The sequence below is a fragment of the Mixophyes fleayi genome, chromosome 9 (assembly GCF_038048845.1).
Source record: "Mixophyes fleayi isolate aMixFle1 chromosome 9, aMixFle1.hap1, whole genome shotgun sequence".
Taxonomy (NCBI): Eukaryota; Metazoa; Chordata; class Amphibia; order Anura; family Limnodynastidae; genus Mixophyes; species Mixophyes fleayi.
Window position 1 is genome coordinate 72,456,757 of NC_134410.1, and position 21,628 is coordinate 72,478,384.

At 41.7% G+C, this 21,628-nt stretch overlaps 1 protein-coding gene across 2 annotated transcripts in view; it reads left to right on the forward strand.

Moving 5' to 3' along the window:
• OPHN1 (oligophrenin 1) overlaps positions 1-21,247 on the forward strand; it is a 103,047-nt gene extending 81,800 nt beyond the window's left edge. For both annotated transcript variants that reach the window (XM_075184537.1, XM_075184538.1), the window contains 5 exons: positions 14,186-14,455; positions 14,861-15,026; positions 15,202-15,252; positions 17,897-17,948; positions 19,124-21,247. In XM_075184537.1, the coding sequence (XP_075040638.1) occupies positions 14,186-14,455; positions 14,861-15,026; positions 15,202-15,252; positions 17,897-17,939 (530 nt within the window). In that variant the 3' untranslated portion in view covers positions 17,940-17,948; positions 19,124-21,247. The remainder of the gene's footprint in view (positions 1-14,185; positions 14,456-14,860; positions 15,027-15,201; positions 15,253-17,896; positions 17,949-19,123) is intronic.
• Positions 21,248-21,628: the final 381 nt, after the last annotated feature.

Sequence of the window (21,628 nt, forward strand, 5' to 3'; positions counted from 1 at the left end):
AGCCACGGCGGAGCGTGACAAGGATAAACACAATAACAGTCTTGTTATATGCACATGAACAGACTTGCAGCAGGCTGTGAATCAGTAGAGGCACAATAGAGAGAAAACAAAGTCTTGGTAATATGCACAAGATGATACTTGCAGCAGGGAAATCCCAGTAGAAGTGCTCCAGCACTAGGTAGAGAACTGAAACTCATACACAGGAAGACACAGGATACACAGGAGTCCAAGGAATCAGGCTAGCAACAAGTTGCACTGACAGTGAGCAGATGTCAGTGCTGAGTTTAAATAGAGCAGGTAAAGTGACCACGCCCTGAGGGTGAGTCATGTGATGCACAGAAAAACAGAGCAGACAGGGAAAGTAACAAGTTACACCTCCTCTACTATGCCCCATCTCTCCTGGAGAACTCCGTTTTGACTAACCAAGTGTACTATAAGGAGTAGCTCTAAAAGGGCAAAGAATAGAGGCATAAACATTCACATAACAAACTATTTACAGAGCAAGGGAGGGAGCGCAGTGTCCCCCAGTGGAGCAAGAGAAATTGATTTTACGGTGAGTAAAAATCTTCTTTTCTCTTTCCTACCACTGGGGGACACTGCGTCACATTGGGGACATACCAAAGCTGCCCCTAAGGGAGGGAACGCTCTGGAACTGCCGCGCGCAATACTTTTCGGCCAAAACTCGCATCTGAGGATGCGAACGCTTGCAATCAGTAGAACTTAGCAAAGGTATGAACAGATGACCAAGTGGCCGCTTTGCAAAGCTGTTCAGCCGAAGCACCATGACGTGCCGCCCAAGAAGCACCAACCGCCCTTATAGAGTGGGCTCTTAGCAAATGAGGAATAGGCTTAGATGCTCGGACATATGCCAGACTGATGGTAGAAGTGATCCACCGAGTAATAGCCTGTTTAGACGCTGGCCAGCCGCGCTTTTTTGCATTATACAAGACAAAAAGATCCTTTGTCTTGCGTACTGAAGCTGTACGGTCTACATAATACCGGAGAGCCCGGACTACATCCAGCAACTATAAGTCATAATCCAAGGAATCAGAAGACGGAGAAGGCGAACCAGGCTGGAACGCCGGAACTACAATCTCCTGATTCAAATGGAACCTAGAGATGACCTTTGGAACAAAGAAGGGTTTTGTGCGAAGCACCGCCCTACCCTCGTGGAACACAAGGAAAGGAGAAGAGCAATAAAGAGCTGCCAGCTCCGATATTCTCCTAGCAGATGAAATAACTAAGAGAAAAAACGTCTTCCAAGTGAGATTGTGTAATTCTGCAGTCTGCAGAGGCTCAAATGGTGGAAGGCAAAGAGCCCTGAGCACCAGATTTAGGTCCCAGGGTTCCACCGGATGAGTAAACGGTGGCTGAATATGAAGAACCCCTTGCAAAAGGTCTGGACCTCGCTGAGAGACACCAGCTTTCTCTGAAAATAAATAGAGAGCGCCGACACCTGTACTTTAAGCAATCCCAAACGGAGTCCTTCATCAAGAACCTACTGCAAGAAGTCAAACAACCTGGGCAAGCTAAACCTGGAAGTATGGACACCCCGAGACTCGCTCCAGAGAATGTATATTTTCCAGACTCTGTGATATATGGCAGAGGAAGATGACTTTCTAGCCCTGATCATGGTGTTAACAACCCGAGATGAGAACCCCTTTGCCTTATGGACTAAAGATTCAATCGCCACGCCGTCAAAGCTAGACAATTTAAATTGTGGCAAAAGAAGGGGGCCCTGAACCAGAAGGTCTGGACGCATGGGCAGACGAAACGGCGGTCCCGTGGACATTTTTAGAATGTCTGAGAACCATGCCCTGCAAGGCCAATAGGGGGCTACTAAGATGGCGGGAACCCGTGTTTAGTTTCTTCAGAACCCGCAACAGCAAGGGGATTGGTGGAAACAGATACACGAGACTGAACTGCCATGGAATGGCCATGGCGTCTGAGGCATGAGCCAGAGGGTCGTGGGATCTGGCGCTGTACAGGGGTACCTGATGATTCAGCCTGGAAGCCATGAGGTCTATTTCCGGCATTCCCTAGCGTTGAACTAGGAGAGCAAAGGTCTCCTTGCACAGGGACCATTCCCCTGGATGAACTTTTTGTCTGCTGAGAAAATCGGCTTCCCAAATTTCTACGCCCGGAATGTATACAGCCGAAGTCCGAGGAACATGGCCCTCCACCCATAACATGATCCTGGCTGTTTCCTGTATGGCCCTTGCGCTGCGAGTTCCTCCTTGATGGTTTATGTATGCCACGGCCGTGGCATTGTCCGATTTGAATCTGAAGAGGTTTCACTACTAGGAACCTCTGAGCCTCCATCAAGGTCCTGAAAACTGCCATGAGCTCCAATACATTGATTGGAAGAGCAGATTCCTGGGGGGACACCAGAGACCCTGAAACCTTAGGGATCCCGTTACCCCCCCCCCCCCAGCCTAACAGACTTGCGTCTGTGGTAACTAAGGTCCAGAGGCCCGATTGGAGGGACTTATCCTTGTCCAGATTTTTTGTGGATAACCACCGCGTCAGAGAAAGACGAGTCGTTCTCGACAGGCGGATGATCTGCCTGTCTTGTTGATCGTGAAACCCCGACCACTCTCGAAGGATCTCCAGTTGGAGAAAACTGGAAAGGAACTGGGCGAATGGGACCGCCTCGTATACTGACACCATATTCCCCAGCAGCTTCATACAGCTAAGCACAGACACCTGAGGACGAGCCAACAGTTTCCTGGTTTTTCGCTGGAGGGCGCTGATCTTGTCCTGAGGTAAGAAGACTCTCTGTGACACTGTGTCGAACAGTTACCCCAGAAAGCGAATGCGCTGAGCTGGGACGAGGGAGGATTTTTTAACATTTAGAATCCACCCATGGGCTTCCAGGAACTTCTTTGTGGTCTGCACCTGACAAGATAAGACCTCTGCCTACGGAGCTTTCAGCAGAAGATCGTCTAAATAGGGAACTACAGTGATTCCTTTCTGTCTTAGCAAGCTCGCCATGGTCGCCATGATCTTGGTGAATACCCGAGGAGCTGATGTCAGGCCAAAGGGAAGGGCCTTGAACTGAAAATGGTCCGGGCCCACCGCAAAACGAAGCAGGTGATGATGGCGACTCCATATGAGGACATGGAGATACACATCCTTTATGTTGATGAAAGCCAGGAATTCTCCCTGTTCCATGCCCACGATGACTGTTCTGAGGGACTCCATCTTGAACCGCTGGGCAATCACCTGTTTGTTTAGGGACTTTAGGTTCAGTATTGAACGAAAAGTTCCATCCGGTTTTGGTAACAGGAAAAGAGTGGAGTAAAATCCCTGACCTCTTTCCTGCATCGGAACCGGAACAATTACGCCCGACTCCTGAAGCTTTATTACCACCTTCAGAAGTGCTTGACATCTGAGAGGGCAAGCAGGTACCGGAGACGACAGGAACCTGGGTGGGGGAGGATGGTGTAGGTCTATAATGTATCCTCTTGACACGACCCCCCGCGTCCAAGCGTCTGCCGTGGCTGACCACCACTGACGCCTGAAGCAAAGCAGTCGTGCCCCCACCACGGATACCTAAGTGGGGGCGTGGAAGTCATGCAGAGGGCTTATCGCTAGAGCGTGAAGCTCCTCTTCTGGCAACACCTCTGCCTCTACTGCTCCCTCCTCTAGGGGCTGAAGACTGGCTCCTGGAAGTACCACTCCGGGCCCGGGAGAAGGCGAAAGGAGTGAAACCGAGCCTGATGAGGTCTACGGGAACCCATGGGGAGAATATTACCTTTTCCCTTCAATTACCTTCTCCAACTCCGCACCGAACAGAGTGACTCCATCAAAAGGCAAAACTTCTAATGACTTTTTGGACTCCGCGTCCGTGGTCCACGAACGTAACCATAAGGAACGCCGTGATGCAATAATCAAACCGCCAATTCGGGCATTCACAGGTATTGCATCCATGGAGGCCTGACCCACATAATCCGAGCTCTCCTTAATATACTGAGCTAGGGAGAGGAGATCTGCACGCGGAGTGTTATTTTGAAAGGCCTCAACTAACTGCTCCGACCACATCTGTACTGCTTTATTTGCCCAAGCAATGGACATAATGGGCCTAAACAAGCTACCTGAAGCTGTATACGGAGAGCGTGGTCGCACTTTTTAGCCGTAGGATCTCTCAAAGACACCCGCTCTTTTGTGTAGGGATGGCTGAGGACGAGGATAAATGGGCAATAGGTGTGTCCACCCTAGGAGACGCCTCCCATTTAATCGAATCTACCGCTGGAAGAGGATAAAGACTCTTGAATCTAGCTGGCATCACGAACTGTTTACCTGGTCTTACCCAGGCGTCCGTTACCATTTCCACCATCTGAGGGGAGGTAGGAAAGGATGCCAACTGAGACTTGGATCTTTTAAAAATGGAAAAACCTGAAGGAGTCGAAGGCTCAGGCTCTGGAAACCCTAAGGTATGTCTAATACTTAGGATAAGGCTGTCCACATTACTGGCCGAGCCCGCAGCCATACTAAATGAGTCTTCCTCCAGGGCCTTCAGCTCTAAATTCCCTTCCTCATCCGAGGAATGATCAGAGGCTAGAGAACGCACCCGAATATCATCCCTTATGACCCATTTGGACCCGCGGGAGACTGCAAGCAGACGTTCCTCACTCTGAGTTGCGGAACCCTGGTATGATGTGCCTGCACTGTCTATAGGGATGCCCTGTGAGGCCTCTATACGTGTGGTCCGCTGCTCTGCTGAATGAGCTATGCTGGCTACCTGTGTGTTCGCTGCAGTGTGTTCACGTACCTCAGCGGCTTTTAACATCACTTCAGTAAACCTTTCCATGGTAGCGGCAAAGGATTTCACCCAGAGCGGCTCTTCCATGACTGCCGGTGTCTGTATCGGGGCGGGACACTCGGGTGCTGCGGTCTCACAAGCTGCACAAAGGGCATTTTTATCATGCTGTCCAGACGGAAGCTTTGCTCTACATTTGGCACAACTAAAATACATCACAGACACTCTAGAGGGTCCCTTGTCAGAGGTCCCCATGTTAGACATTATTGCAAAAATAAAAAAAATATATATATATATATATATATATAACACCAATAATATGTCCAACAGAAGACCCCAGACAGTATTACAAGACTTGTACACCAGATCTATATACCAGGTTACAATTTGTAGTAACACTCTATCAACCTCTTTGCCAATATAAACAGTTTGCCAGTGAATGCTTAATAATCAAAATCAAATTCAGGTATATTTTCTGTCAGAAAAAACGATACCAAACAGCAGAGAGGTATAGCAGATGAGAGAAACAGCCTGCAGCTCCGTGTCTGTGCTAAAAATGGCGCCTCCGCGCTGCAGGGAACTGAACATGGAGACGGGAGTCCCTTCTCTGGATCCGCCCACAGATAGAAGAAAAAATATGCGCTACTCCGATCAGCCTATAATAAAGGTATGGCTGTCGGAGACTAGCGCACAGCCCAGGCAGCGTGTGCACTTTCCCCTCCTCACATCAGCGCCGCTCTCTATAATAGAGCGAAGCGCTTCCACAGTCCCCGCTGCTCGTTCTCCCCGGGGAGGGAGGAGGGGGGCTTGTCGGCAAGTCCGTCGGTGGGGAGAGATGGATCCCTCATCTCCCCCGCGCGTCCTAATTATAAAGTGCCCCATGCTATATCTCTATGGGCACCTAAAGCCCTAATGGCTGCCAAAAATACTAAATTATATCTTTAAGCTCGTGTCTATGGGATTGAACTGCCGGCAAGAAGGTGCGAGGAAGATATAGCGCACAGCCACTTCTTACCTTGCGCGGGGATCAGGGTGAAGGAAGTCCAGGACTGTTCACCCCCTCTGGGTCTTTGGATCGATCCCGTGGACACCCTGATAAGAAAAAATAAAATAAAAACATGTACAAATCTAACTAAACAGGGTATAGGCAGGAGCCTATACCCTAAAGACCTGACTCCTAAGGCACTAAAAAAAAGACTCAGTTCTCCAGGAGAGGAGGAGCATAGTAGAGGAGGGGAGTAAAAACCATAAAGTTTTAGTGCCTGAACTCCCATACCCACTACTATACCCAATGTGTCGCAGTGTCCCCCAGTGGTATGAAAGAGAGAGCTTGTTTTTTGTGTCTAGTGTCTGTGAAAATTATGACCATGTCGAGTCCCTGTGGGTGGAGCATAAAGTACTGATTAGAGTTTGTTATTAACCACTTTGGAAAACAAAATTTTAATGAAATGCAATTGTTATTACAAATTGAATGGCCACCACGAGTGATTTTCAACTATTCATAAAAAAATGGTACAATGAAACTTCTGCCAAAGGAAACTCTTTTTTTAATCTGTTTTAGAACACAAACATCTTTGGCAAGTTGTTGAAGAATTTTCTACAGGGGACGCCACCTGCTGGATGTGGTACAATCTAGTAGGACATATATATGTAATATATAGTCATGGGACATATAGACAATGGTGTTCACAACATGGTACCATCTGAGTTGAGTTTATATAAAATATTTTATAAGGGAACTACAAAGTGAATTGTAAAAGGGCAAAATGTGATCATGTAGACTGGGAAAGTATAAGTAAAGCTGTACTCCAAGTTTGTGCAATGTGACGGGTGGATGATTGGAAAGTCACAAGATTGAACTTCTTGCTCACACGCACACCCCTATTTTAAGTTTGTTTACAAAGTTAATTCACTGGTTCAGTAGTACTTCAGCTGGGATGGGGCCCCTGCACTACCACCATTTATTATTAATCACTACTTAAACTATTTTAAAAACGATTGCTATTTGGACTCTGCTTTTATTTAACTTTAAATAAATGCTGTGTGGCAATAACATTTGATAAGAATAAAAATGCAGCTCATATAATTAATAAAATATTGGCAGTAATAAGGGGAGAAAAATAAGCATTTCAATTGTTAAAATTGTTAAATTGTGCGATGGAAATAAGAGGAGTGTATTAAAATATTTAAAAATTAAACCTGGTTAGCAAAAACTGAATGTGAAAAACTGATTTCACAAGATTGCAAGTTAGAGTTAATTTTTCAACTTTATCATTTAGTGCTTAGAGAATAGAGCTCTGATCTTTTTACATTATTGTTCCATCTGTATTCAAAATTTAGGGCAATTTAAGCAGTACTAGGAAATGCATTGTGTCGCAATATGCTATGCACACAATTAAATGTGACTTGTCTAACACAGAAGGAGGTTGCGGGTATGTTAGACATGAAGCACCTGACCCAGATGGCATCATCCCATGTGTACTAAAGAAACCAAGTTCAATCATTTATAGAGCACTATTTTGTCTATTTATGGATTCTTTACAGAATTGGTTTAAGGATGGCAGTTCTAAATAAAACATATTTAGACTTGACACTCAAATTAAAAAAAATGTGCCACAGGGATCAGTATTGAGCCCTGGTTTAAAAAAAAATATATATATATATATATTTTTTTTTATCAATGACTTTATAGATGACCTATAAATTTAGATGTCTATGATTGCTCATGACATCAATCTATATAATAAAACAAAAGTGATTCAAGCGCTCCAGACAGCTCCCATGGAAATCCGTTAATAAAGCAAACAAAAGATTTCTGTAGATATCTATAGATAAGTGAATAAATAAATTCTTAATACTTGTATTTTCAACTCGTGTATACTCCAGATTTTCTTGTTTTATGTTGATTACACTATTTTGATTTTTTTGATCTGTTACATGTTTACACTGGATGTTTAAACAAGAAAATCTGGAGTATACACATCTTACATCTTTATTTTCACTTATCAAGCTATATAAGTTTGTTAACACGTAACGGGTAACTTGCTACAGAACGTTTGTGCAGAAAAAAATGGCAAACTAGGCCGCAATGTGGCCTAGTACATTATTGTTTGTATGTATATTTGTGTGTGTGTATTTGTGTAGGTCATCCTTGTGCCACCAAAACAGCTCTGACCTGTCGAGACATGTACTCCACAAGACCTCTGAAGGTGTCCTGTGGTATCTGGCACCAAGACGTTAGCAGATCCTTTAAGTCCTGTAAGTTGCGAGGTTGGGCCTCCACGGTCCGTACTTGTTTTTTCAGCACATCCTATAGATGCTCAATCAGATTGAGATCTGGGGAATTTGGAGTCTAAGTCAACTACTTGAACTTTTTGTCATGTTCCTCAATCCATTCCTGAAGAATTTTTACGGTGTGGCAGGGTGAATTATCCTGCTGAAAGAGGCCACTGCCATCAGGGAATACTGTTGCCATGAACAGTTGTGCTTGGTCTGCAATAATGTTTGGGTAGGCAATACGTGTAAAAATAACATTCACATGAATGCCAAAATTCAAGTTTTCCCAGCTGAACATTGCCCAGAGTATCACACTGCCTCTGCTCTCTTGCCTTCTTCCCTTAGTGCATCCTGGTGCCATCTCTTCCGCAAATAGTTGATGCGCACACACCTGGCCGTCCACATGATGTAAAAGAAAACATGATTTATCAGACCAGGCCGCCTTTCATTGCTCCATGGTCCAGTTGTGGCACTCGCGTGCCTGCTATAGACGTTTTTGATGATGGACCGGGATCAGCATGAGCACTGTGAACGGTCTGCAGCTATGCAGCGCCATACACAGCAAACAGTGTTGCACTGTGTGTTCTGACACATTTCTAACATAGCCAGCATTAACTTTTTCAACAATTTGTGCTCTTCTGTGGGATCGGACCAGATGGGCTAGCATTCTCTTCCCATGTACAGCAGTGAGTTATGGACACCCATGACGCTGTCCCTGGTTCAGTGGTTGTCTTCCCTTGGACCACTTTTGGCAGGAACTAACCAATGCATACCGGAAGCACCCCACAATACCTGCTGTTTTGGGGATGCAGTGACCCAGTCGTCTAGCCATCACATTTTGGCTCTTGTCAAAGTCGGTCAGATCCTTACGCTTGCCATTTATTCCTGCTTCCAACACATCAACTTCAAGAACTGACCGTTCACTTGCTGGCTTATATATCCCACCACTTGACAGGTGCCCTTGTAACAAGATAATAAGTGGTATTCTTTTCACTTGCCAGTTGATTTATGTGGTGGCTGATCTGTGTGTGTGTAATATAGTTGTGACAAACTGAGATTGAAAAGGACTTTGAAATACTCGTTGACAGAAGTTGAGGATCAGCACACAGTGCCAAACACAGGCAAATAAAATCTTGGGATGCATAAAAAGGAGGAAAAATGCCCATAATGCAAATATAATATTGTGGGCTCCACACTGTAAGAAAGGATAAGTGCATTAGATAGGGTTCAGAGTTGGGCAACCTCCATTAATAAAGGGAAGGGAAGGGTTAAATTATAAATAGGTTGAAAAGAAATATATATTTGTTTTCTTTGGAAAGTGGAATCTTAGAGCTAGCTAATATGTATCAATACTGTATATTCAAAGTCAATTGGAAGAGTTGTTTTGACAAACTTTTTGTACCAAGAACAATGCAGGGGGCAAGGGGTCCTCAATTGGATGAAAGAGTGTTTCATTGTGACCATTGGGTTTTTACTGTAAAAGTGATTTAGCTGTGTAATTCCTTACCACATAACGTGGTGAATGCAAATTTTCAAACACAATTTAAAAATAGATATATATGTAGCTATATTTAGTAGAGAGCAGTATGGGGGTTTTATCCAATTGCAAATTTTGGGGTCAAAGGAATTCCCAACATTCAGTGAGGCTAACTTGGCAACCGAAGGTTGTGTTTGCATTCTTCTGTATTAATGCAGTTTATGAAAGTTGGACTGGATAAACTATGTAACTGATGCCAGTTTGTGGAGACTGCAGTGATGCAATGAACAACATTGGAGACTGTGGAGGATCATTTTATTTCAAGTGCTCTTCTTATAAGTTTCAAGTGTGTAAAGTAACATTGTCCTAAAAGATTAATGCCTCTGACTTGAATCTAGTTCTATATTTGTGTCTTTCTACATAGAACTCCATTCATCAATTCTTTCTGAAATTGGGATACTACAGTCTTGGCCAAAAGTTTGAGAAAGACATAAGTATTGTTTTTCCCAAAGTTTGCTGCTTCAGTGTTTTTAAACCTTTTTGTCAGATGTTGCTATGGTATAAAATGCTTGTACTTTTACTTCAGTATAAGTGCCAAAGGCTTTTATTGACAATTACATTACGTTTATGCAGAGTCAATATTTGCAGTGTTGATCCTTCTTTTTGAAGACCTCTGCAGTTCGACTTGGCATGCTGTCAATCAACTTCTGGGCCACATACTGACTAATGGCTGCCCACTCTTGACTAATCAATACTTGGAATTTGTCAGAATATCTGGATTTTTGTTTGTCCACCCACCTCTTGAGGATTGACCACAAGTTCTCAATGGAATTAAGGTCTGGGGAATTTCCTGGCTGTGGACCCAAAATTTCGATGTTTTGATTCCTGGTCCACTTATTTATCACTTTTGGCTTATGGTAAGGTACTCCATCAAGCTGGAAAAGGCATTGTTCGTCACCAAACTGTTCTTGGGATGGTTGGGAGAATTTGCTCTTGGAGGATGTTTTGATACCATTTATTCATGGCTGTGTTCTTGGGCAAAATTGTGAGTGAGCCCAGTCCTTTGGCTGAGAAGCAACCCCACACACGAATGGTCTAAGAATGCTTTACTGTTGGCATGAACAGGACCGATGGTAGCGCTCACCTTTCCTACTCCAGACAAGCATTTTTCCAGATGCCCCAAACTATCTGAAAGGGGATTCATCAGAGAAAATTACTTACCCCAGTCCCCAGCAGTCCAATCCCTGTACCTTTTTCAGAATATTAGTGTGTCCCTGATGTTTTTCCTGGAGAAAAGTGGCTTCTTTGCTGACCTTCTGGACACCAGGCCATCCTCCAAAAGTCTTCGCCTCACTGTGCGTGCAGATGCACTCACACCTGCCTATTGCCATTCCCGAGCAAGCTCTGGCACTGGTGGTGCCGCGATCCCGCAACCGAATCAACTTTAGGAGACTGTCCTGGTGCTTGCTGGACATTCTTGTCTGCCCTGAAGCCTTTTTCACAGCTATTGAACCTCTCTCCTTGAAGTTCTTGATGATCCGACAAATGGTTGATTTAGGTGCAATCTTACTAGCGACAATATCCTTGCCTGTGCAGCCCTTTTTGTGCAAAGCAATGATGACTACACATGTTTCCTTGCAGGAAATCATGGTTAACAGAGGAAGAACAATGATTTCAAGCACCACCCTCCTTTAAAAGCTTCCAACCTGTTATTATAACTCAATCAGCATGACAGAGTGATCTCCAGCCTTGTTCTCGTCAACACTCTCACCTGTGTTGTGTTAACAAGAGAATCACTGACCTGATGTCAGCTGGTCCTTTTGTGACAGGGCTGAAATACATGGAAATGTTGCTTTTGGGATAAAGTTCATTGTCATGGCAATGAGAGACTGAAATTAATTGCAATTCATCTGATTACTCTTCATGACATTCTGGAGTATATGCAAATTGTCATCATAAAAACTGAGGCAGCAGACTTTGTGAAAAATAATATTTGTGTCATTCTCAAAACTTTTGGCCATGATTGTACAGAGTTTGAATTGGCTATATTGTGGGGTGAGAAATTAGATTTTCTGGAAATGTCAGATGCCGGGTGCTCGCTGTCTCCAGACCGAGACCCGGTTCACTTACCTCTCTTCTGCTCCCGTCCGACTCCCGCTGACGGCCCCCAGCAATCATCTCTGCAACCACAGATCATCTCAGCTCACGCTGCAAACCCGCTATCCCAGCGGTCATCTCTGCAACCGCAGATCATCTCCACTCACGCTGCTCTACCCTATTCCAGCGATCATCGTTGCAATCCGCAATACCTAACTCGCTGAACTCCGTGGGTCTTGCCCCACTCCCAGAGGACCGCGACCTGCGTAGCGTCCGCCGCGAAGTCCATACCACCTTGCGGGGGTTCTTGGTGAAGGCCAGCCGCCGCGCCTCTGGTGAGTGTTAGTATTGGCAGGCCAGGGGTCTAGTATCCCAGTGCACCGTGACAGGAAATGGGTATTGTGCATGAAAATATTGTCTTTGTTTAGAAGTTCTACTTCTCATCTACTTCCTGTGCCAGGATTTTCAGAAACCTTTACTGTCAGAACTGTGAGGTGACACTGACAGCTGAGCCTTTTTATTATGTGTGACACAGACCTTATTGGGAGCTGCTATATGAAGAACTTGACGAAAATAATCCTTTGTTGAATGGACAAATTATGTCCGTGTCCTCTAAAGAGAGAGTCAGCCCTGGACAGATTAAGATGAAGAGTATATTCTGGTCAGATGGAAATCTGTGGTTGATAGTCAGACAGTCGGATTGTCCATGAGCCATTGTCACTTGTAGTATAAAATGAAGACATGGCTTGTAATATCCAGATGATGAAGTGAAAGTAGCAGCAACTGTGCCTCTGCCAGGCCTTAGTCGATTAGGACAAGACAAGAACATTACCTTGCCCAAAACTACTGTACAGAAATGACTAAATCTGTAACTGGTGATGTCACATAGTGCACTTTTGGATATGATGCACTTTAATTTTACCTAATCTTTGTTCTGTCAATAGTAGAATAATATAACCGGACTTCAGTTCTGCAAAAAGCGAACTGCTGAACAGTGTTGACAATTAAATCCTAAACTGGCAAAGACATCTCTATGGGAAAATACATTAATTTTAATAGTCTATTTGCATGGCCAGGTATTTTCTGGAATGGAATTGTATACAGTGGCAGCAAGTTCTGTCCTTTCACTAAATATTACACTTCCCCTTATCCCTGTATGCACTGGAGGACGTTCAGCCTGCGTAAATAAAGCTAATTACCAACCTCTACCTTTTTATTGCTGGCGCCTTTCGGGTGGAATTTGTTTTGAATATGATGGTGTCTGCCTGAAAAGAGAGTTAGGGGGCTGCATATTAGTTAAAGATAGTAACACTGCTCTGTGCTCTGATGGCATTTCAGCAAGGTAGTTCTGGTCACGGAGATGCATATCAAATAGATGAAGTGGCAGTTGTGTAAACAATTATTAGAAGGTAAGAAATACTGAAAATGTTGAGTAAAAAAAACAAAGAAATCCTGATGTCCTAGTGGGATGTGACATAAAAAAGCTGTGCAGGAATAAAAATTGCTGCATAACAATTCTAAGAGCACATTTTACAGAGGATTGAGGGTGATGATGCTGAGGAGGGGAATGAATGGGCCTGAAAAGGAGCATAGAGAATGCATATAATGCAAGGGTAGAGGAAAGAGAGAACAGGATGGAGAAGGGTTGTAATGTGGATTGAAGGATATGTAATGCCTGTAAGAGTGGTGAGCTGTGTGTAAAGAGGGTGGGGGCTATGTCTATGGTCTACTTTTTATTAGCGGATGCCACATAAAAATGTTTCTATATTTGTCTAGCTCCTAAGATTTAAGGCTGGCTCCTAGATTCCAAAATATTTGTTGAGCCCTGCATCTAGAGTAATATACTATATACACATCTTGTATTGTGTATGTAGTAAAAAAAGTTCTAAATATTTATAAAGGTTTATTCTGTATACAAGTATTGGGGACCTCATTATTCTGTGTTTCCGTATGTTCAAACTATGGTTTCCACATAGCTTGAGATTTAAGCCATGTTTTCTCTTTCAAGTTTTCATGTGTCATTGGTGTGTTTGTCAACTATTTCTAAAGTGTAATAAATGGATTAAACTTTAAAGTTTCACAGTCCACATTTTTATTGCTGGAAAGTCGTTGTGGCTATTAGACTTTTAAGGTTTGATACAATTACAACATTGTAGCTTTCTGTCATGGCATCTGCAATGTGTAACACATTTTTTGAATTTTATATATATTTAGATACATTTTATAATGAATTTATTTTTGATGTAAATTGAAACCTTGAGAGCAAAATACGAATTTGGTATATCTAACATTTCTTGAAATGTACCATATCTCTTTACCTTTACAGCACATTGTTTGTCACTAAACCCCCTATCTTTATGTATGGTAAATCTTCATGTTGCACTAATGAAAATTGTTATACTGTCCCTGAAGGAAATCCTGGAAAGTGACCTATTACTAATGTGATAGCTGCTCATCTGTACTAAATGTGGCACAAAAATGGGTGTAGATATTTTGGCTGCATTTTGAGCCATCGTTAACGTTGATCCAGAAACATAATTGTAATGAACCAGATTTGTGTTTTTCTTCTTCAGATGAAAGTTTTGTACAAAATGGAAATGGCTTAATCACAAACAGTGATCACCCACTTCCTTTGGAACGGAAGAAGCTGGTGCCCCGAATGGACATACAGAGTCCCACAGATCACTGTTCTGAGGTGGATGTTGCCAAGATGGTCTCCTTGATGCAGGACAAAGGACCTAAGACAAATGCAAACCACCTAAATGGGGATCTGCCTTTATACTCCGTGCCCACCAAAGCATCTCCTTTATATTCCAAGCGGCCCATAGTCCGTCCCAGAGAAGGTGATTGTACCACTTCTTTTTTTTTTTTTTTTTTTGCATTCCAGTTTTATTTATAGAAATAGTGTACATGTCGGCATTGGGCCTGAAAGTGTGAACCCCACCACTTCCAAAGTCAGAGTTTCAACAATACACTGGTAAAGTCAACTCATTGAGGGGGTAATATTTCCATTACTAGTTGGATGTGCCAAAAAACCCAGCAGATTTATGTAATTCTGAAAATCACAATCGAGGTTACAGGGACTGATTTTTGCCAATTGCTGTTATATCATATTAAACATTTCTTTCAGACAAGGAATTATATTTTTCCCAATACATGTAGTTTTTATAGTAATAACCCTTTATATATATAAAAAAAAAAAAATGTTGACCCAGTTGTTAAAGTGCTCAAATTGTTTATTAATGCAGGTGATTGTGATAATATCAGTAAAGTCCGTTCACCAGGAGAGAGGCCGGTTATTTCTCGCCCGCCAGTGAGACCACCAGACCCACCCTGCAGGGCATCCTGTACCTCCAAAACAGATCCCAGGACAGATGTTAACTGTGGTGGAAAAGAGGATATCCCTGCATCTGTGTGAGTGATATCTGCATAACAACAACTGCGTATTTTAATTGAGAACAACTTGATTTGTTTACTGGCCCTTTCATATTCCTTGTCTATTTATCTGGGGAAAGGATTTATAAAGCAGAAAACAGAGGTTTTTATATATGAAGATAATGTCATTTATGCTAATTATTTTACTTTACAGAGTGGCCTCCCGTACCAAATTCTTTGAGAAGGCCTCCAGACCAAGGGGAAGGTGAGTAATACCTTTTTTATATTTCACTGCTGTCCAAGTATTTACATAAAAAGGACTGGATGGGTTTGCTATACCGGACTGCTTGAGAGCAGAATACTATTTAAAATGATAATTATAAATACCTCGGCACATACAGTCAATAAAATAGTTAAATAATATAAGGTCCCTGTAATATATTCCAAGAGAGTAAGAGTATTTGACACATGTACGAAAAAGTAGTTGACCACAAAAGTCTTGGAGAGGTCACTTCTATGAGGTTCAGCTTGCTTCATGAAATCTGCTTTTATATTGCATAGACCTGTTTATGTAAAATTAAGTAAGGACAAGCCCTTATTGAAAATAACACTCCTTACTTTGCATGTTGGAATAAAGTAGAAAAAGGGAATCAGCAATGAGCAACATTTCAATCAATATGTGAGCAAACATGTAAAGAATAGACAGTGTGTAATAAGTTCCAGATCTTTTGTTATGTGACTTCCTGCTTTTTAATTTTTATCTATTTCCATCACTTACAGTCAGGGCCAGGGGCCAGGGTGGCATACACCCTCCCTGGGCTGGTCAGAAAAAAAGCTATTTTGGGCCGGTCCAAATTTCTCTTGCTTGGTGGCTCCTCCGGGACCAGCCACCTTCTATCATTGGCCGAGGACCCTTATGATCCATCTCCCCACCCCACCTTCCCCTATGTGTGGCCTGCTATCGGTGTCACTTGGGACGCACTCCACAGTTCAGCTCCCCCAGGGTCTCCCTCCACAGTTAAGGTTCTCCCAGGCTCTCCCCCCAAAAAAATGACATCACTGCGCCGCGCTCCCAGCGTATCAAAGCCTGGGAGGTAGAGCATAGGGCCCCCCTGTTTAAAGTGCCCCAGGCCACCCAGAGCCTTATTCCAGCTCTGAGCCTGGGTCAGATTGACACCTACTGCTCTGCTTCTCCTCCCAGTCGCACCCATCGTATTATTTGTTTTAGGTTAACCCTAAAACAAATAATAACCCTATTAGTATATGCCGAAGCAAAAACAAGCCCTTTGGCTGGCAAAAAACAAGTTTTTAAAGCAAAAGGACTTTTCGCATTTTGATAAATCAGCCTCTGTGTTCAATACTGTAATAGAACATTATTGTATAATCTAGTGCTATAATATGATTTATACCCAATTATAGTCAGCCAGGTATATAACAAAAAAAAATTGCTCTAGGGAGAAGAAACCTAAAATAAAATGTAATATAAAATGAGGTTTGTTTTTTGTTGCATTAATTGTTTCATTTTTTTAATATTGATAAATATATATTGTACCGAAAAACTCCCTTTAAGGTTGGGCCGTTCCTTATGGTCCAGTGCTGTGTGCTTGCTGCCCAGGCTAAAGTCTGCCAGCCAGCCCTGCTTACAGTCCAGGGCCGTCTTTCCCATTGGGCACGCTGGGCAAGTGCCCGGGGGCCCTGCAGCCCGTCGAAGGCAGGAAAAAGAAAACCCTGAAAAAAAGAAGAAAATACTTACCATGCTGTCAGCTGGCGATCCGGCTCCCTCCCTGGTCTCCTCCTCCGTCGCGCTGGCAGTGCATGTCGGGCGTGACGTCATCACGCCCGCCTGACATCCATTGCGGAGCGCAACGGAGGAGGAGACCAGGGAGGGAGCCGGATCGCCAGCTGACAGCATGGTAAGTATTTTCTTCTTTTTTTCAGGGTTTTCTTTTTCCTGCCTTCGAAGGGCCCCCCTGGGCTGCAGGACATATATATATATATATATATATATAATCATTATTTTTTTATTTTTGTATATATAGGGGCCCCGGTGCACTGCTGTGCCCGGGGGCCCAAGAGGTTCTTAAGAGGGCCCTGTTACAGTCCACCTTTATCTTTACATAGAAATCGGTTGACTAGTTATGTGATTACAAAAAAAGACCCCAAATTGTAATCTGCTTAAATGAAGCTTCTATGCTTCATTTCATTTTTGTGTGTCTCAAATGGCTTGAAATTGATCAATGTGAAGCTTTGTATTACTTTACAGCAGCCATGTTTAATTTGGTGGTTGGACAGGTTTAAGTATCCAGGTTGATATTTTATGGTAACACTTGAAAATGGCTAATATTTATAATTGTAACGTTTGTAAGCACTCTTAAATAAAATCAGGGATATTTTTGCAGGAATACATTTTGTGTACTGCCAGTAGTTTTGATAAGAATGGGCATGTGATCCTTCCATGCTCTGATGTGCTTCCCTTTTCTGTTCAGTCTTAAATAAAATGGATGTTATATGGTGTCTCACTTCCAACCTAGTAACCAAATATACTAGTTTTGTAAATTTGCTGAATGTATTAGGCTTCATACCTTCTGTCTTTTTTTTTTTTTTAAAGTGTTACATGTTTTTTTTTGTTTTTTTTTTTGTTTTTTTTTACAAACCTGAAGAATGCATGCAACATGGCTGATACTAGAAACCATTGTTTCTAATGTTACTATACCAATTGTCTTTTTGGTTGTGTTTTTCAGAATGCTAGCTGTTGCATGTTTTTTTCTTTTTACCACATATAGAAGCATTGCAAAGCCTAAAGTGATCTATAAAGTACTAGTAAAAACACAAGACCAATCCCTGTATGATGCCTTATAGATACAAATATATTCCTTTTCTGATCATCTTTTCTTACATTTCCTACACAGTCCTCCTTCACCTCCACAACGAATTCTTTCAGAAGAAAGCTGAGTCTTTAAGGTATAAAAATCTTATTACGTTTCTTGCTTTTGTGTAGTTGCCACAGGTCATATTTAAGATGTATATTTCAATGGGCTATAGCAAGTTCTTTTGTGGGGTTTTTTTTAATTTGAATGTCACACCACAGACTCTTTGGCATTCAGTCACTTTCTGACAGCCACCTGAGTGTTCTGGGTTATCTCTGGACAGTCCTGAAATACTAACTTGGATAGAATATTTTCCTAGAATATGAGAAACCTGATACACATTGGTAGAAATAGCAGGAATGGGATCTTACAGCTGCTCTACTGCATTTGACACATAAATGGGTGCAAGGGAGAGCTTTAATGTATTGCACAAAGTACATTCAGTTAGCCCCAACTTCCAGCTCTTTGAGGGTTTAGGGGAAATTGTGGATTATGGAAGAATAGACCTTTTGTAGTGGACATAGAACCATAGTTGTAAGGTAGACAAGCTATTTCAATATTCTAAAATAGAAAATAACATGGGGGCTGTTGTGATAGAACTTTGATCTTGTTTGTCTCCAGGCCAGACTCATGAAGCAGTAGGAAGCACTCGATTTTCTAAGATTTGTAAAGCTACCAGCTAATCCAAAAACATTGATATATTTACAATACAGACATTGTGCATTTGTTATATTACTTATCAAAGGAATAAGTGCTATACAGGAGTATATACCAGAATGTTAGTTTTCTGGTGCAATAATGACTCGATTAAACAAATGTCTGATAAGGATGGGAAAAATAACTTTAAAAGCCATGCTGAAGGGAACCAGCAAAAAAATGAATAAATTATTCCAGTATTACCTTTACTCCAGTTTTAGTAACTGCAGACATTTTTAACTGCTGAGACCTAACTTTCTGCAAAACACATATTTGCCCAGGAAATTAGAATTCCTGTACTTTTAAACAGGACTCACTCCGTGGGTATCACAGCAATATTGTTTCCAGTATTACCTGTTCTATTCTGTCATTCTTGATTCTGAAAGCAATAATTATTTATCACTTCTTGTTTGTCACATCCATGATTTTAACTTAATGTTAAGAGGAGGTTATTAATCTCTGGACACTACAGAAATTTTGTCAAGTGGAACAATTGATGATTTGTTTCAGTTAGCCTAGCTTACATTATTTATACCAAAAGAGAGCTGTATGATTTTTAAATTGTTTTCCCAGGCTTTCCCTGGCTGGTCCCAGGAAGGATGCGGACCACTTCGCCAAAATGGTTCATGGTGACAGCTGAGAAAGGAGCGTGTTCCGCTATTGGCTTACATGAGCGGGTTTCTTATTGAGCTCTTCCTTTACTGCTTGGATGTTCTGAGAAGTGCTACATTGTTTTTCTTGCTGGATACCCGCTGGAAGTGAAGTCTGGCAACTGAAAAACTATTAGAGCCATTGTTCCTCTCGCCTGCTTGTCTTTAGTAGGAGTGGACTGTATATAGAAATGAACATTATGATATTATAGTTATATGGTCATTTACATATGTCCCCCTTATCTACACACAGGACATTCCTCCAGTTTACTTTAATCCATGTTTTGGATACGGAGTCCTCAGCAGATGCAACACTTGAAATAAGCTGAAAGCATTCCACAGTGTAACATTGTTAGTGAATCAATGCGATCATTCATATTTATTGTTTAATTAAAACAAGATACTTTAAAATTAATGGAGGAATTGTCTTAGAACAACTGAACACGTTCTGCACTGCATTTTTATTATTTATTCATTGGTTAGTAGAATATTTACTTTAGTTAAAACCATTAATCAGTGTTTTTATGTAGATAATATAAAATAATCACCTTTTTAGAAAAGGTGCTTGTAAATATACATTTTTCGTAATTACAAACTAGTTCTATAGCATGGAAAGTTAAAGCAAAGTGACAAATGAATGCATATGTTGAGTGCCTTGTCCACAAGAACTTAATATCTATAGATGTGTCATGTGACACACAGAACGTTTCAGGCACAGGGAGCACATGGTAGCTCATAGTTATCATTTGTAGGAACACAAACTTCTGAAATGCCTATTGGATAAATTCCATTATGAGTAGCTGGCTACTACCTATTGGACATGAGGAAATTATCATTTTATATATACATAATAACATATGTAACTTCTAGTTACACAGATGGTAGTACTCACAGGTATACCATGGCATGCAGATACATTAACTTGCCACATTCCGTCCTTGCACGAGCTGCCTATTACAGGACCAAGTAACACTCATAACCAATATCATATATATTTGATTTCTTTATTAGTATCATTAGTCAAGCTATTTGGCCTTGTAAGATTTTTTTCAGGGGGGTAACATGATGTGTACCCTAAAATAATCTAGCTGTTTTAAATGCAAATATAAAGGCTGGTATTACTATAGCCAGGAAATCCCCCTTTGGTGTCATATTAATTTGCATGTTACATTATTTAGTAATTGCATTTGATTTTCCACTTTTCAGATGCTGTGACTGATGGCCTCCAGAACAACAGTGGGATGGTAGTGGGGTCTGAAGCATTTTTTTTTTTAATAAAAATGCTTGCTTTCTTACATACCACTTAAAGTGTTCAGGTTTTTTTCAGCAAACAACTGAGCAGCCAATCCACGTAGGTTTTTGTAGGCTCTATCCTTCTTTACTTTCATGCAGGTGTAATTAAAAGCTCTCTTACAGTACTGCCTATTGGAAATGACTGAAGGATTTAACTGATGCTGTGAAAATCTCCACATGCAGTTAATGAGACACTCCAGACATCACCTGCTTCACTACCCACTTTAGTGTCGTTGCACTCTTATAGAAGTGGTTACATTTTGGGAACATGTTTGGTATCCTGTGTAGGAGTACCGTCATTTCCTACACTGAAAGCTCCAAATCATATGTATACCTGTACAAGGTTCTTCCTAGTTTGGGACGTATCGTATCGTACTTATCGTACACATGACTATGCTGGGATTTACAGGACCTTGACGTTTTTGAGAAGAGAAGAATTTATAATTTCCGCAATGTTTTCATATAGCCAAGTAATGTGCAGGTGAAACATGGCGGCGTGTTTTTATGCTCCATAGACTGCTGACATTTTAATACCGTCACCATTGGTGCACTTTTAATGGTCTTGTAGCTTTGTTTGTGAATAGTTATGTAAAACTGCTCTGTAAATATTTTAATGTCATTCCCGTTTTATGAAGGGTTGCATTTCCAAACTGTTTTGATGGTATGAGTGAAGGAATTAGAAAATAAATATTGTTAGTTATGTATGTTACTCATTGGTGTGGAGTATTGAATTAAAAACAAAATTATACATGTTTCTATTTATTCCTCTATTCTGTCTACCTTGGTTATAGTCTTAAATGGTGTTCCACTACATTTTATTCCTATCCTTGAATGTTGTCCTAGTAACTAATCGTTTAAGTGCCCCTTTGGATTGGGTTCTAATCAGAAGTCAATAACGCACGTTACTCAAAGTGATCCCGAGCTGTAATTGGGGAGGGAGTTTTGCTTTCTATACACATCATATTTCTCCTCTTTACCATTTAACCCTAAAATAAAAGCTTAAATACTGGGGTAAGTAATATTTACATGTCTCACAATTTTTACGTGATCACTTATTTTCAAACTAAAGTTTACATCTTACTATTGAAGCATAAACGTACATGTGCTGTATTACCCTGGCTTCTACTGCAGCTGT